Source organism: Moschus berezovskii, chromosome 2, assembly GCF_049115385.1.
Source record: "Moschus berezovskii isolate FMDL1 chromosome 2, NW_MosBer_1.0, whole genome shotgun sequence".
Lineage (NCBI taxonomy): Eukaryota > Metazoa > Chordata > Mammalia > Artiodactyla > Moschidae > Moschus > Moschus berezovskii.
The window spans coordinates 2533590-2550000 of NC_142461.1; the positions used below are offsets into that span (position 1 = coordinate 2533590).

A 16411-nucleotide genomic window follows, 5' to 3' on the forward strand; every position below is an offset into this window, starting at 1 on the left:
CACAGCCCTCCATGGAGGCAGGTTGCGGGGCCTCCTGGGGGAGACCCGGGGTGTGTGTCGGGGGTGCGAGGTGCAGGGAGAGTCAGTTTCATCCCCCGCTCCCAGAGAACCCGAGAGAGTCCACTTCTGGTTATGTGCGGAGCCAAGGGGTGATCCACCCCGGTGCTCCCAACCCCCAGAACGTCACAAGCCTCTGCCAGTTCCCTCCAGCAGTGCCCAGGAGACCTGCACGCAGCGGGTCAGCGCCAGGCACTGGGCCGGGCCCCAGAAACAAGCAGAGATGTGAACACCTTCTGGAGCCCCTTCTGACCCTTAGGTGGGCCGGACCCACCCACCAACAGCTTCCCCAGCCTGCGGCCCCCTAAACTGGGAGCCCCACGTCCCTCCGGGGCCAGGCCAGCCCCCCAAACCAGGAGACCCTCATCCCCCCGGGCCAGGCCGGCCCCCCAAACTGGGAAACCCTCATCCCCCAGAGCCGGGCCGGCCCCCAGGAGCCTTGGGCAGCCCCACGTCCCCGGCCGCCTTGGGCTCCGCCGCGTCCACTCACCAGGACGTGCTTCTCGAGGGGCCTCCCCGCCTCCTCTCTCAGAGCACGGGGCCCGCCCCCTCCCTTCAGAAGCCCTGCAAGCCCCCTCTTCGGTCCAAGCCCAGGCTCCCTACACCCACTGGGCTCTGCCAGGCATCCTGCTGGGAGCGCCACAGCACAGTGCGAGTCACCCTCATGTGGCCCTGGGACCGGCCCCCAAGTCACAGGAGAGGACTGACCTGGGGGCTCACCCACCAGAGCCACGGCAGGGCGGGCTCCCCGCTCTGCCTCCCCAGGCCGGGGTCTCTGTGTGCCTCTGCCTCTCTCTGCGTGGCCCCGGAGGTGAAATTGGAGAGGTGAGCAGGGTCCGGACTGTGCAGGGTCTGAGTGGCTCGCACAGCAGGTGGAGCATGGTCCTATCGGCACCGGGGAGTCACAGGTTTCTGAGCTGGGAGGCCTGTGACTGTGATTGGCCAGAGTGTGGGTTTAGGGAAGGAAATTAAAAGACGCTTACTCCTTGGAAGGAAAGTTATGACCATATTAACTAGCATATTAAAAAGCAGAGATATTACTTTGTCAACCAAGGTCCATCTAGTCAAGGCTATGGTTTTTCCAGTGGTCATGTATGGATGTGAGAGTTGGACTGTGAAGAAAGCTGATCGCCAAAGAATTGATGCTTTTGAACTGTGGTGCTGGAGAAGACTCTTGAGAGTCCCTTGGACTGTAAGGAGATCCAACCAGTCCATTCTAAAGGAGATCAATCCTGGATGTTCATTGGAAGGACTGATGCTGAAGCTGAAACTCCAATACTTTGGCCACCTCATGCGACGAGTTGACTCACTGGAAAAGAGTCTGATGCTGGGAGGGATTGGGGGCAGGAGGAGATGGGGACGACAGAGGATGAGATGGCTGGATGGCATCACTGGCTCTGTGGACATGAGTTTGAGTGAACTCCGGGAGTTGGTGATGGACAGGGAGGCCTGGTGTGCTGTGATTCATGGGGTCGCAGAGAGTCGGACACGACTGAGCGATTGAACTGAACTGAACTGAACAGGGGCCTCGGAGAGGGAAGTTGAAGCGGTCCTCACGGAGAGAGGGCTACAGGTCAGAGAGCAGCCCCGTGGGCACAGGCAGGCCGCGCACCATCGGGGGCCTCGGCCTATTATCTGTCTTCACTCATTCACTCACCCTTGGCTGTGACGGGCCTTCGCTGCCGTGTGTGGGCTCTCTCTGCTTGCAGCGAGCAGGGACGCCTCTCCATTGAGGTGTGTGCGGTCCTCACACCGGGGGCCGCTTTGTTGGCGAGCACAGGCTCTAGGGTGCTTGGGCTTCAGAGGGCACAGTGCATGGACTTAGTTACCCTGTGGCATGTGAGATCTTCCCGGACCAGGGATTGAAACCATGTTCCCGGCATCGGCAGGCAGATTCTTAACCACTGGACCAGCAGGGAAGTTCCAGTTAAGAAATTTTAGACCAAAAAAATAAAAAGAAAAAGAGATGATCCAGGGAGGACACAAGAGCTGTACCCCCTCAATTACTCCTTGAACCCAAACCCTAGCTCCCTCACTTACGAGTTGGTGACCCTGGGCAAGTTAAAAATCAACATTTCTGAGCTTCAGTTTCCTCTTTAGGAGGGTAAGATGCTTTGGGTTACAAGGGACAGAAACCCAACTCAGACTATCTTGAGCGATAATGGACTTTAATGGACTCGTGAAATGGGAGATCTCAGAGGTGGGGCTGCCTGTAGGCAAGATCCACCATCTCAACAGTTTCCAAGGACCCAGGTTTTCCATCCTTCCACTTGGCCTCTAAGGCTGACTTGCCTTGCAGTCCTGCAAGAAATGCCCCCAGCTCCTGGGTCGACAGCCTTGCTGGCTCCTAAAGAAAGACTCTGTCCCAGCAAATGACCTGAGGGTCATTTTGATTGGACCAACCCAGGTCACGTGTCCACCCCAGAGCCAATCCCTGCAGCCAAAGGAAGGGTGTGTGTGGATTGGTTTGCCTGGGTCACCCGCTCCATTCTCCAGAGCCAGGACACAGAGTCGGCTTCCCTAGAACCACATAGAGCTCCCTTGGGTGTCCAGGGGCTGCCGGGGAGGGACGGAGGGATGCTGGGAGCTATCAGCATGTGGCCAGCGAGGGTCACTGGGACCCATCAGGCAGGGTCATCGTGGGGATTACAGATAATACGTACGAAGCACATAACACCCAACAGCTGCTCCTTCAAAGGCAATTCTTTTTGCTATTACATACGAAAGACCTTCATGAGAAAAAGGAATGAGTCTAATATGTGGTCCCAAAGGACAAAACTAGCAGCCATCAGTGTTCTGAAATCCCAGAGAGCTGGATTTTCATTCACTCTAAGAAGAATTTTCTGACAACTAGCTTTGTCCTCAATGAGTCTCCCGTCACTGGAGGGGAACAAGCAGGGATTAAGATCTCAGCCTGCGGTAGCTACAGAAGGAGGTGAGCAGCAGATGCCTGTGAGGTCAGGGTGATTCCAGGATTCTCTCTCTAATGGTGGTCTAGAAGGCAGAGCCAGGAAAAATGAGGTCATTATCTCTTAGAAGAAGTGTTTAAACCAAAGCGTCAGAAGCTTGCGAGAAAAGAGAATTAAGAGCTTAAAACTCCCTGAGCCCCTGACAAGCTGGTCCCCAGGGCGAGGAGGCCAAGACATAGACACATCCAGGAACAGACAGTGCAGAGCCTCTCCCTGGAAGCTCAGGGCCCTATGTGGGCTCAGCCGAGATGCTGGGCTCCCACTGGAGGCAAGTGGAGGGGACAGAGAAGGGATGGTCACGCTGACGGTCCGTCCCTGGGTCTTCTCCCTGCAGTCTCCAGCCCTCAAGCTGAGCCCCAGGAATGTGGGCAGAGGCCAGTCACAGAGGTGAGGAGCAGCCCCAGGCAGCCTGAGGAGAGGGGAAGCCAGCCCATGCAGGGGACACAGCAGTGGCCAGCAGGGAAGACGAGGGCAGGGTCCCCCACGCCTAGCCCCTTCCACGCCTGGTCCTTACAACAAGCCACCTGTTCCCTTTACGCAGCCTTCGCTCTGCAGCCTGCCTGACTCCCCTCCGATTCCTCCCCACCCCAACTCAAACTTCCTGCCTCCCCAAGCTTCTCTGTCCTTCAAGGCTCTTTTCAGATGTCAGCTTCCCCCAAGGTCTTGCCTGGTCACTACCTTCACCAGCCATCCCCACCCCAGCACACCACCGAGGTCCCCGACCCCAGCCTACATGATGAGGCTCCCCCCCACCAGCTTTCCGGGCAGGGCGCTCTGGGTCCCGCTGCACGGAAGGTCACATTCCAGGGGTGAGCTGTGGGGCTGGGGACATTTCACAGTCCCTTTGAGCCTCCTTTATTCCTATCTGGGACCCCTCCCAGCCCACGGATCAAACTCCAGCCTCTCACATCCCCTGCATTGGCAGTTGGGTTCCTTACCACTAGAGCTGTCTGGGAAGCCCGTATACCATGGGCACTGGGGTGTGAAAAGGAAACACAGCTTTCTTTTGTCCCTGACGGCCCTGGTGGTGTGGATTTGTAATGGTTGGCATTTATTGTGCACCTAATATATGCATTTAGGGCTTCCCAGGTGGCTTCGTGGTTAAGAACCCGCCTGCCAATGCAGAAGCTACAGGAGATGCGGGTTCAATCCCTGGGTCGGGAAGGTCCCCTGGAGGAGGGCATGGCAGCCACTCCAGTATTCTTGCCTGGAGAGTCCCCATGGACAGAGGGGCCTGCTGGGCTGGCATCCACGGGGTCGCAGAGACTGAAACGACACAGAAGCAACTTAGCACACACGCACACGCCCGCAGCACCAACGCTGGGGCTGAAACCAGGCTCTCTGATTCCACATCTCTGTTCTCAGGGACCTCTGGAAAACAAGGAGGAGACTCATTTGTTTCACCCAAATAAGGTTTATTCACAAGCATGTATGTGCCCGGCTGTACTCGGAGATAACAGAAAGGCCGGGGAGTCAAGCTCCGGGAGAATCTGGGAGATGAGACTCGGACACACGGACAGCGAGTGAGCGAGGCCGGGCGGCGCTTTCTGAGCTCCCATCCGCCCCTCGCTAACCCAGCCCAGCCCACCAGCAGGCATCCCTTCACCAGGAACCAGCAGCCGGAACCTGCAGGAACCCACCGTGACCACCAGATGGCGGCTGCAGGCTGCCGAGCGGGACTCCGTCCTTGGAAGCCAGTAGGTCACCTTGGGTGGTTTTCTAGAATGGGGTACAGCACCTGGCAAGCTAAACAGCTCGAGGGAAAGGAACAAAGGGCAAATGTGCCTAGGCTTCCATCACTAGTTGGGGAAGGATGGACAGGACGCGCAGAAGCTTGGAGGCACAGCCAATCAGAGACCAGGGCCAGGTGGTAACAGGCGAGGGTGGCATCCCTGCAACCACCTGGAGTCCATCTGGAGTTGCACGAGCAAGCGCCCGGCCTCCATCTCCTGACGCTGAGGCCCGCGTCCCGGAGGGCAGACAGCGGAGCACTAGTCCTTCCGCATGGTGTAGCCCTGAATCACGCTGTTGAAGTAGGCCGGCGTGTTGCGCTCCGGGTAGAAGAGAATCACGTAGCACTTGGGGCCGAAGTAGCCCAGGCTGATGCCCAGGAGGTTCAGCACGGTGACCAAGAGGTCTAGGATGGTGACCAGCACCCCGCTGTAGACAGCCATGAAGGTGCAGAGGAAGACGGAGGAGGAGAAGTAGAAGACCATGCAGAAGGTGATGAACTTGGCCTCGTTATAGTTGGTGGGCAGCTCCTTGCCCATGTAGGCGAAGCCGAAGCCCAGCACGGCCAGCAGCAGGTCCAGGCTGGCGTTGACCAGCAGCCCCCGGTGGTAGTTGGGGTTGCAGGACAAGATCATGACCCTGGGGTCATCGGGGTCCGCACGGGTGGTGGGCATGGTGGTCGTGGCCAGCATGTTGCTGGCCACAATGACCAACTTGAGCATCACAAAGGATGCCACGGAGACATAGGGCCCATGGTAGCGGCCCCAGCAGGTGTAGGCGCGCGGGAGGCGGCGGGCCATCTTGAAGACGCAGACAATCTGGAAGGAGCGCACGGTGATGCAGGAGATACAGATGGTGAAGCAGAGCGTGAAGAAGCCCTGGCGGAAGAGGCAGGAGGATGCCGTGGGCGGCCCCACGTACACGGGGACCGCCATGTAGGCCATCAGCAGCGGCGCCAGCATCAGGAAGCACATGGGCCCGCCTGCCGAGCGGACCACGGGCGTCTGGACGTGCCTCCAGAAGATGATCACGATGGCCAGGGTGCTGAGGAAGCCCAGGGCGGCCAGCATGACCACGACGATGGTGGGGGCCTCGTCCCATTCGAGGAAGGCCAGCTGCCGCTTGAAGCAGGAGATGTCTTTCCTGTGGGACCACTCGGAGCTTGGGCAGGGCTGGCAGTCAAATTCATCTGCAAGAGCCCAGGGCAGCTCCTGTCAGCGAAACCACCTTCTCAGCATCCACCTTCTCCAGGGCTGCACTGGGCCAGGTCCCCGTCGGAGGGAGACAGAGCTATGGGCCACCAGTGCTCACTGAGTCCCTGACACACCCCTGGTTCATCAACCCCTCACAGCAACCCCATTTCACAGATGGGGAAACTGAGGGCCAGCCGGTTAAAGTCACAAAGCCAGGAAGTTACAGAGGCAGGATTTGAACCAAGGTCTCCTTGACTTGCTCACTTGGTAAAGAATCTGCCTGCAGTGCAGGAGACCCCGGTTCAATTCCTGGGTCGGGAAGGTCCCCTGGAGAAGGGATAAGCTACTCACTCTAGTATTCTTGGGCTTCCCTGTTGGCTCAGCTGGTGAAGAATCCACCTGCAGTGCAGGAGATCAGGGTTCGATCCCTGGGTTGGGAAGATCTCCTGGAGAAGGGACAGGCTCCCCACTCCAGCGTTCTGGCCTGGAGAATTCCATGGACTCAGTCCATGGGGATGCAAGGAGTCGGACACGCCTGAGCGACTCTCACTGACCCCTTGACTCAGAGCCTTCTTTCCAAGATCTCATCCTCTGGTGGGAAATATATAGTCCTCAGTCCCTGGACACTTGTGTCCCTGGGGAGATGGCCAAGACCCTGCAAAGGTGAAAGGCCTGAGGGAGAGCCCTCTCAGGGCAGGGCAGGTGCAGGGCACGCTTGTGGGCCCCGGAGTCGTACCTAAGGTTTGGTTGAGGAAGGTGCCCGGGAGGCAGTCAATACACTCGAAGCAGCAGGGGTGGAGGCCCACCGGCTTTTTCTTCTGCCCAGGCTGGCAGTTCTTGGAACACATAGACACAGGGACCTGGGAGGAGGACAAAAGACCCTGAGTCTTCTTTCCCGCTCTCTGGGGGCCCTCCTCTCCCTGTCTCATCACCAGCAGGATGTTCTGGGGCGGGAAACTTGCCCCTGTTGGGGAGGGGCAGATGCCAGGACTCCCGTTGGAACTGGACCGTCATAGAGATGCTCCTAGCTTTGCCCAGTAAAGACCTAATCTACCTTCTTCGGGAGACAGCACTCAGCTGCTGAGATGGAGACCTTCTGAGGTTGCTGAGTAAACACTGTGTGACTCTGGAGCTCCTAGAAAGTCTTCTCATTTCTGGGGGGTTTGGGGGTGGGGAGGGAAGTGGAGAACTTGCCTGAGGAAGGATCTGGGAGATGGAGAGAAGGACGCCCTGGATCCAGCCTTGCCTGAAGCCTCGCGGTCAACCCGGGAGTCTTCCATGATGCAAGGCGATAAGTTAACTTTTTATTTATATCACTTTCTGTCACTTGCCACCAGGAGTCCTACTTAGCGCAGCCTTTATGGAGGGGCAGGGTTGTCTAGTGAACAAGAGCTGGCAGGCAGTGGCCACGTCTATAGGTTTTACTGCTGTATTCCTTAGAACAGAGGAGGCCTCCAATGACTGTTTATTAAGTGAATGAATTACAAGTAGAGGAAACAGTCAGAGCAAGGGGGTGGAGGAGAGGCTGGGGTTGGCATTTTTGGAAAGAGAGCGTGTCTAAGCCTGGCTGAAGCCAGGATGCTCTGGGACAGGGTGGGGAGAGTGGGAGGTTGGACTAAGACACTAAAAATGTAGGGTCGGGGGCCTCAGCCATGCACGCTTCTTGAGTGGGGAGTGGCCTGATTAGATCCGGGTTGTATAAAAATTATCCTGGCTGCACAGCGCTGGAGCAGCAAGTGGCCAAGAGGAGCTACCCCACATCCAAGGTCAGGACCAGTGGCTGCGCGTTGCTGGAGCAGCCATGAAGAGATACCCCACGTCCAAGGTAAGAGAAACCCCAGTAAGACGGTAGGTGCTGAGAGAGGGCATCAGAAGGCAGACAGACTGAAATTACAATCACAGACAACTAGCCAATCTGATCACATGGACCACAGCTTGTCTAACTCAATGAAACTAAGCCAGGCCGTGTGGGGCCACCCAAGATGGGCAGGTCATGTGGGGAGGTCTGACAGAATGTGGTCCACTGGAGAAGGGAATGGCAAACCACTTCAGTATACTTGCCTTGAGAACCCCATGAAGAATATGAAAAGGCAAAATGATAGGACACTGAAAGAGGAACTGCCCAGGTCGGTAGGTGCCCAGTGTGCTACTGGAGATCAGTGGAGAAATAACTCCAGGAAGAATGAAGGGACGGAGCCAAAGCAAAAACAACACACAGTTGTGGATGTGACTGGTGATGGAAGCAAAGTCTGATGCTGTAAAGAGCAATATTCCATAGGAACCTAGAATGTTAGGTCCATGAATCAAGGCAAATTGGGAGTGGTCAAACAGGAGATGGCAAGAGTGAACGTCGACATTCGAGGAATCAGAGAAATAAGACGGACTGGAATGGGTGAATTTAACTCAGATGACCATTGTATCTACTACTGTGGGCAGGAGTCCCTTAGAAGAAATGGAGTAGCCATCGTGGTCAACAAAAGAGTCCAAAATGCAGTACTTGGATGCAATCTCAAAAACGACAGAATGATCTCTGTTCATTTCCAAGGCAAACCATTCAATATCATGGAAATGCAAGCCTATACCCCAACCAGTAACGCTGAAGAAGCTGAAACTGAACAGTTCTATAAAGACTTACAAGACCTTTTAGAACTAACTCCCAAAAAAGATGTCCTTTTCATTATAGGGGACTGGAATGCAAAAGTAGGAAGTCAAGAAACACCTGAAATAACAGGCAAATTTGGCCTTGGAGCATGGAATGAAGCAGGGCAAAGGTTAATAGAGTTTTGTCAAGAGAACGCACTGGTCATAGCAAACACCCTCTTCCAACAACACAAGAGAAGATTCTACACATGGACATCACCAGATGGTCAACACCGAAATCAGATTGATTATATTCTTTGCAGCCAAAGATGGAGAAGCTCTATTCAGTTAGCAAAAGCAAGACCAGGAGCTGACTGTGGCTCAGATCATGAACTTCTTATTGCCAATTTCAGACTTAAACTGAAGAAAGTAGGGAAAACCACTAGACCATTCAGATATGACCTAAATCAAACCCCTTATGACTATACAGTGGAAGTGAGAAATAGATTTAAGGGTCTAGATCTGATAGATAGAGTGCCTGATGAACTCTGGATGGAGGTTCGTGACATTGTACAGGAGATAGGGACCTAGACCATTCCCATGGAAAAGAAATGCAAAAAAGCAAAATGGCTGTCTGAGGAGGCCTTACAAATAGCTGTGAAAAGAAGAGAAGCGAAAAGCAAAGGAGGAAAGGAAAGATATAAGCATCTGAATGCAGAGTTCCAAAGAAGAACAAGGAGAGATAAGAAAGCCTTCCTCAGCGATCAATGCAAAGAAATAGAGGAAAACAATAGAATGAGAAAGACTAGAGATCCCTTCAAGAAAATTAGAGATTCCAAGGGAACATTTCATGCAAAGATGGACCCGATAAAGGACAGAAATGGTATGGACCTAACAGAAGCAGAAGATATTAAGAAGAGATGGCAAGAATACACAGAAGAACTATACAAAAAAGATCTTCATGACCCAGATAATCACCATGGTGTTATCACTCACCTAGAGCCAGACATCCTGGAATGTGAAGTCAAATGGGCGTTGGGAAGCATCACTACGAACAAAGCTAGTGGAGGTGATGGAATTCCAGTTGAGTTATTTCAAATCCTAAAAGATGATGCTGTGAAAGTGCTGCACTCAATATGTCAGCAAATTTGGAAAACTCAGCAGTAGTCACAGGACTGGAAAAGGTCAGTTTTCACTCCAATCCCAAAGAAAGGCAATGCCAAAGAATGCTCAAACTACCGCACAATTGCACTCATCTCACACGTTAGTCAAGTCATGCTCAAAATTCTCCAAGCCAGGCTTCAACAGTACATGAACCGTGAACTTCCAGATGTTCAAGCTGAATTTAGAAAAGGCAGAGGAACCAGAGATCAAATTGCCAACGTCCGCTGGATCATTGAAAAAGCAAGAGAGTTCCAGAAAAACATCTATTTCTGCTTCATTGACTATGCCAAAGCCTTTGACTATATGGATCACAATAAACTGTGGAATATTCTTCAACGATGGGAATACCAGACCACCTGACCTGCCTCTTGAGAAACCTGTATGCAGGTCAGGAAGCAACAGTTAGAACTGGACATGGAACAACAGACTGGTTCCAAATAGGAAAAGGAATATGTCAAGGCTGTATATTGTCACCTTGCTTATTTAACTCATATGCAGAGTACATCATGAGGAACGCTGGGCTGGAAGAAGCACCAGCTGGAATCAAAATTGCCGGGAGAAATATCAATAACCTCAGATAGGCAGATGACACCACCCTTATGGCAGAAAGTGAAGAAGAACTAAAGAGCCTCTTGATGAAAGTGAAAGAAGAGAGTGAAAAGGTTGGCTTAAAGCTCAACATTCAGGAAACTAAGATCATGGCATCTGGTCCCATCACCTCATGGCAAATAGATGGGGAAACAGTGGCTGACTTTATTTTGGGGGGCTCCAAAATCACTGCAGATGGTGATTGCAGCCATGAAATTAAAAGACGCTTACTCCTTGGAAGCAAACTTATGACCAACCTAGACAGCATATTAAAAAGCAGAGACATTACTTTGTCAACAAAGGTCCGTCTAGTCAAGGCTATGGTTTTTCCCGTGGTCATGTATGGATGTGAGAGTTGGACCATAAAGAAAGCTGAGTGCTGAAGAATTGATGCTTTTGAACTGTGGTGTTGGAGAAGACTCTTGAGAGTCCCTTGGACTGCAAGGAGATCCAACCAGTCCATCCTAAAGGAGATCAATCCTGGGTGTTCATTGGGAGGACTGATGTTGAAGCTGAAACTCCAATATTTTGGCCACTTGATGTGAAAAACTGACTCATTGGAAAAGACCCTGGTGTTGGGAAAGATTGAGGTGGGAGGAGAAGGGGACGACAGAGAGTGAGATGGCTGGATGGCATCCCGACTCAATGGACACAAGTTTGAGCAAGCTCCGGGAGTTGGTGATGGACAGGGAGGCCTGGCGAGCTGCAGCCCAAGGGGTCACAAAGAGTCAGACTGAGCAACTAAGCAACAACAATGCATCTATTTTCCAGGATTAGCATGAGAGTTGAAGTCTTCAATCCACACGTGTCCTGAGCTCCTTGGCCCTGAGGAGACAGAAAGCCCTGAACTTGTGCAGTTCTCCACCAGGGAAAGAAGGCCAGGACCCCAGACGATACACCCACACATAGAGATGCCCCCCACTTATGAATAATGAACCCAGGTCAAAGGGCCCTCCCACCCCAGCTCCAGCCGTGGTGCCCCGCCCCAGGCCCCGCCCCAGGCCCCTGAGGCTGACCGTGTTGTTGGGGGTGTTCCAGGAGATGTCGTGGATGTGCTTCAGCTGCCGCTTGGACGGCTGGTAGGAGGCGACACTCCGGAAAGGGTTCTGGCTCAGGTCCCATTGCCACTGGATGATCTCCAGGTGCAGGGACAGGTCCCCTTGCTCATTGAAGAAGATTTGGTGACCCAGGAGGGTGAAGTTGACCTTCCAGATCTCTGGAAGCAGCTAGAGGGGCCCGAGGGAAGGGAAGTGGAGCTGGCATCAGAGGTCAGGCCAGACCCCAGAAAAATTCCACCAGCCCGTGGGCCTTGATTTCCATATCTGTAAAATGGGGCTGATAAAACTGTGAAAATGTGGCAGTCTGGAAGCAGTAGCTGAGAGATCTGACTTTAGAGTCAGATACACCTGGGTTTTCGCAGCCCATCTACCTCCTGCTATGAGGCCTTGGACCTGTCACTTAACGTCTATAAACCCCAGATTTCTCTTCGGCAAAGCGGGAGTCAAAAAAGCATGATCTTCTGGGCTCTGAAGCAATCAGTGAGTGAATCTCCATTAGAGGCTCAGAACAGTGCCTGGAAAATAGTCAGGACTCACCTCCTATGAGACGTCAATACGATTCCTTTTCCTTGGAAGTCACTTTGGCCATCCTTCTGTGACCCAATATCTGGGGTCCAAATTCCATTGCCTCTCCTACCTACCGGGATCTTCCCGGACCCCCTGGGTCCTGCCTGCCACAGCGCACTTTGGAGCTAACTCTCCTTTCAGTCTCTCCCCACCCAGCCCCTTCATTCTCACCAAGCAGAAGCTGGTATGAACTAAATACACTCTGCACTGGGCATCTTTTGGCCTGAATTCCAGTCCTAACTCTGTCCTCAATTTGCTGTGTGACTTCGAGTTAGTCACTTAACCTCTCTGGGCTGATCCCAAAAGGGCTTCCAGCTCAGATATCTCATCCGTCTGGCTCCTAGATCTTTCTTCCATAAATGAGAGAGTCTACTGGACTACATCTCGGAGTTCACTCCACCTTGGGAATTGCCAGACACATAGCCCAAGGAGTTGGTCCCTAGCCTTCTCCCTGCCCTGTCAGGAGAGTGAGGTCCTGGCTCCGGAAGTCTCAAATATGCACTGGTTGCTGGGCCCGAAGGCAATGGCCCAGGAACTGAGCAGGGAGGCCTGAGGGTGATGGTCAAGACAGCAGCGGCCCTGGGGAGCCACCCTGGGGTCCATGTTCCACCCCTACAGTGACCTGGCAGAGCTGGGCTGAACAACCTGCATTCCAGGGGTCCAAGGCACGGAATCAGAAAGCACCTCCCTGCAATCCTCCTGAGTGGGTGGGGCTTATTACTAGCAGGGGCTTGGGCCTCTCTCCACTCCCCTTTTGGGTCCGGGACCTGCATCCCCTGGGGTTTCCCCCATGGCTCAGCAGTAAAGAATCTGCCTGCAATGCAGGAGACATGGGTTCAGTCCCTGGGTCGGGAAGTCCCCTGGAGGAGGAAATGGCAACCCACTCTGCTCCAGTATTCTTGCCTGGAGAATCCCATGGACAGAGGAGCCTGGCGGGTGACAATCCACAGGGGTCGCAAAGAGCCAGACAGGACTGAGCCTAAGCACTTATTTCCCCTTCCTCACCTAGCCCCACCCCCAGCCCTGTCAGTGGGGCTGCCCCAGGCCCCACCCTCTCTCCTAAGGTCAGACCCTGGTGTTAGAAATGAGGAGGAGACACTCAGCTTCTACTCTGCATCAGGTAAGGTACATGCATTACTCCCAGTAACTCAGCAGTGTACATATTACTCCTTCTGTTTAAGAAATGAGAAAACGGGGGCTCAGAGATATCAAATAACTTGCCTAAAGCTGCACAGCTAGTGGTGGGAGAGCTGGGACCCGAACTCAGGTCTGCCAGACTCCGAAGCTCTGCCCAGTTCCTCACCACCCGCCTCCCCACAGGCGGACTGTGTGAGGTGAGCCTGAGGGCTGTCAGGAGGGATAAAGATGGGGGCGGGAGGTGGCTGAGCAACAGAGTGGGCAGAGACTCCAAACTGTGAAAAAGCCCGTGAACTGCTTAAGCAGAGACGTCTGACAGTGGGCAGAAAGTGTACATCTCTGGTCAGTATCCCCTCTGCTCCTCGAGGTCCTCTGTGAAACCTTCTCTGCCTTCTGAAGGCACATGGTAGGATGTGCCTATGCGCATGCGTAAACCAGGAACGCACCGCTTTCAATTCCAGGTCTGAATCAAGGTGGAGTAGAACTGGAACAAGAGAGCTGATGGGACGCTACAAGTCCAGCCTCAGCGCCTTCACCCTGGCGAGGCTGTGTGGGGAACTGGGGCTCCCGCTGCCTGCGGAGATTCCTGCTAGAGAATGTCACCCAAATCTTGCTCCCAGGACAGATTCTCGTGGATGGGGATGATTAAGTTAACTCTTAAGAAAGGTACTCTGTTTTTCACCACGAAGGACTCCTATGTGCCTGGAGGCAAGGCGCGCCCCGTGGCCTCTTCCACTCGCTTGCCCAGAACCCACCTAGGGAAGGTGAGGCCGGAGCTGAGCGCTGAGCGCTTGGCGGCCTCCATGGCAACCCCAGACTCTGCGCCTGATCCCTGAGGCCCTTGGCACCCCGCGGGCCGGAACTCACCTGCCAAGGGTAGACCACGTCCTTGCGGCAGCCGCTCTGGCTGCAGCCCAGGAGACTGTGCAGCGCGTGCGCCACGGCGTAGACGGCGGAGTATACGCTGTAGACCACGCGCTCGCCGGAGAGCGTGAGGATGCTGTTGAAGGACTCGGTGGTGTTCAGACAGCTGTCGCACTCCTGGTTGCAGTTGGCCCCCCCGCTGCTCCTGTTGACCGCGGGCCGGCCAAGCTGGGAGCGGCGCACGCGGAACTCGCTGAAGCCCGGGATGGGCACGCTCTGGGTGGTGACGCCTAAGAAGGTGCCCGCGCGCTGCAGCTCGGTGAGGTTGTGCAGCACCGGGTCGATGGCCCAGGACTCGGAGGCGATCCACACGGCGCCCGTGAAGTTCTGGCGCAGCACCTCGCGGAAGAGGTTGTGCAGGGCCAGTTCCGGCGAGAAGACCACCACGACGCGCGCCGTGCTCTGCTGCAGCTTGCCCACGATGGCCTCCAGGCGCTCCTGGTCCTGCGGCGTCATCGTCTGGTTGGGCTGCGGCGTGGGCAGCGTCTCCTGGAAGGCGATGCAGATGTCACGGTGCGCCAGGCGCTGACTGAGCATGTGGCTGTTCTCGCGGCCGTAGTCGTCGCCGCTGGCCAGCACGACGATCCAGTTCCAGCGGAAGTGCAGCAGCATCTGCACCATGGCCTCCATCTGGTGATCCGCGCCTGGCACAGTGCGCAGCACCGCGGGGAACTTGCCCTTGTTGCCCAGCTCGTCGTTGATGGCGCTGTAGGTGATCTGCCGGAGTGGAGGGTCCTTGGGCATTAGCAGGGGGGGAGGGGGGAAGGTATGGGGGGAGGGGAGGGGGAAGGGGAGGGGGAAGGGGAGGGGTGGCGGGGAGCTCACAGGGCAAAGCTCCTTTTCTCCTTCACCTCCCTTAAGCCTCCATCCAGTCTCCCCCTCCCCCGTTTCACCTGTCGCCACCCCTCCACCTGGCCCACCTCCCTCAACTTTGGCTTGACTTTCCCTGACTTCCCTGATGGCTCAGATGATAAAGCATCTGCCTACAATGCGGGAGACCAAGGTTCAATCCCTAGGTTGGGAAGATCCCCTGGAGAAGGAAATGGCAACTCACTCCAGTGTACTTGCCTGGAGAATTCCATGGAGGGAGGAGCCTGGTAGGTTACAGTCCATGGGGTTGCAAAGAGCCAGACACGACTGAATAACTTCACTTTCCTTTTCTTTTTTCCCTTTCCTCCAGCGCACTTCTCACTTCCTATCACCCTGTATCACGTCCTGATTTGCACTGATCCCTCCATCTCCCCCCAGAAGGTCAACTCTATAAGCACAGATTTCTGTACCTCCACAGCTCATCGCTAACACCAGCAACGGTACCTGGCCCAGCGCATGCTCAATACACACTCATTAAATGAATGAAAGAGTGAGTTCAGTCCTGACTGGATGCTTCAGGTAAGACTGTTAACGTTAATTGAGCACCTACAATGAGTCAGAACCTTGCTGCTTGATGTCATAAAAACAACAGGAAAAATTACAGTATTTGTAACTGCCCACTGTTGGCCGAGTCTTGTGCTACCGGCTCTTTAACAAGCAGATATTTTATGCCAGTTATGCCTTTTTGATCACAATGAGGAAACTAGAATAGCAGCAGTAATTCTGGCCACCCACTCCACTCCTCTTGCTTGGAAAATCTCATGGACAGAGGAGCCTGGCGAGCTACAGTCCATGGGTCGCAAAGAGTCGGACATGACTGAGTGACTAACACACACACACACACACACACACACACACAGTAATTCTATAGCACTTTTCTGAGGACCTGCTATGGGCAGACTCCATGCTGGGAAACTATGCAGAGTGGGTGGTATGGGGCACTTTCTGAGCTTTCATTCTCATGCAAGATGCTTTACAGAACATTATTGACTATCTACTGTGTGCTGGAAATTCTTACCTAGGGTGAATGCTTTAATCTTCAGACAGTCCAAAGATAGGACTCTTATCTCTCCACTTTAGAGATGCGGAAACTGGGGCTTGGGAGAGTTAAGAGAATTGACTCAAGGTCTCACAATGGCCAAGACTCAGAGGCAAGGTGCACACCCAGGTCTCTCTGCCTTCAAAGCCTGAACTCTCAACCAATAGGCTGGCTGCCTGCCAAGGCTGGGGTGGATGTCTTGACTTTGCTTCCACTCCCCCAGGCATCCCCTCTAGATACTGGCTGGGGTAGTGAGCCCTCTGGACAAGCCCTCCTCCCCAGCCCCAGGGCCTCACCTGTGGAAGGAGGAAGAGGGAGAGGAAGTTGGCCACGGTCTTGGCAGACTCGGAGTTGTCAGGACCTATGACGGCCACCACACGAGGCACATACTGGCTGTAGTCCTCCTGGATGGGCAGGAAGTAGTCATCCTGTGACAGGAAGTAGAGCGCAGGCTGGACGTTGTTGGACATGTAGCAGGAGTCCACCATCTCGTAGCCCAGCAGCACGTCGGGCAGCAGACTGCTGTCGTTGTTG

General features: G+C 54.4%; 1 protein-coding gene across 1 annotated transcript in view; it reads right to left on the reverse strand.

The window, feature by feature from the left end:
- Positions 1-4478: 4478 nt before the first annotated feature.
- Positions 4479-16411, reverse strand: part of TAS1R2 (taste 1 receptor member 2) — a 17994-nt gene continuing 6061 nt past the window's right edge. Inside the window, exons 2-6 of the mRNA XM_055398410.2 lie at positions 16174-16411; positions 13912-14685; positions 11299-11508; positions 6687-6810; positions 4479-5946 (exon numbers count right to left, since the gene is read on the reverse strand). The exon at positions 16174-16411 is cut by the window's right edge and continues 63 nt beyond it. Coding sequence (XP_055254385.1) covers positions 5018-5946; positions 6687-6810; positions 11299-11508; positions 13912-14685; positions 16174-16411 — 2275 coding nt within the window. The 3' untranslated portion in view covers positions 4479-5017. The remainder of the gene's footprint in view (positions 5947-6686; positions 6811-11298; positions 11509-13911; positions 14686-16173) is intronic.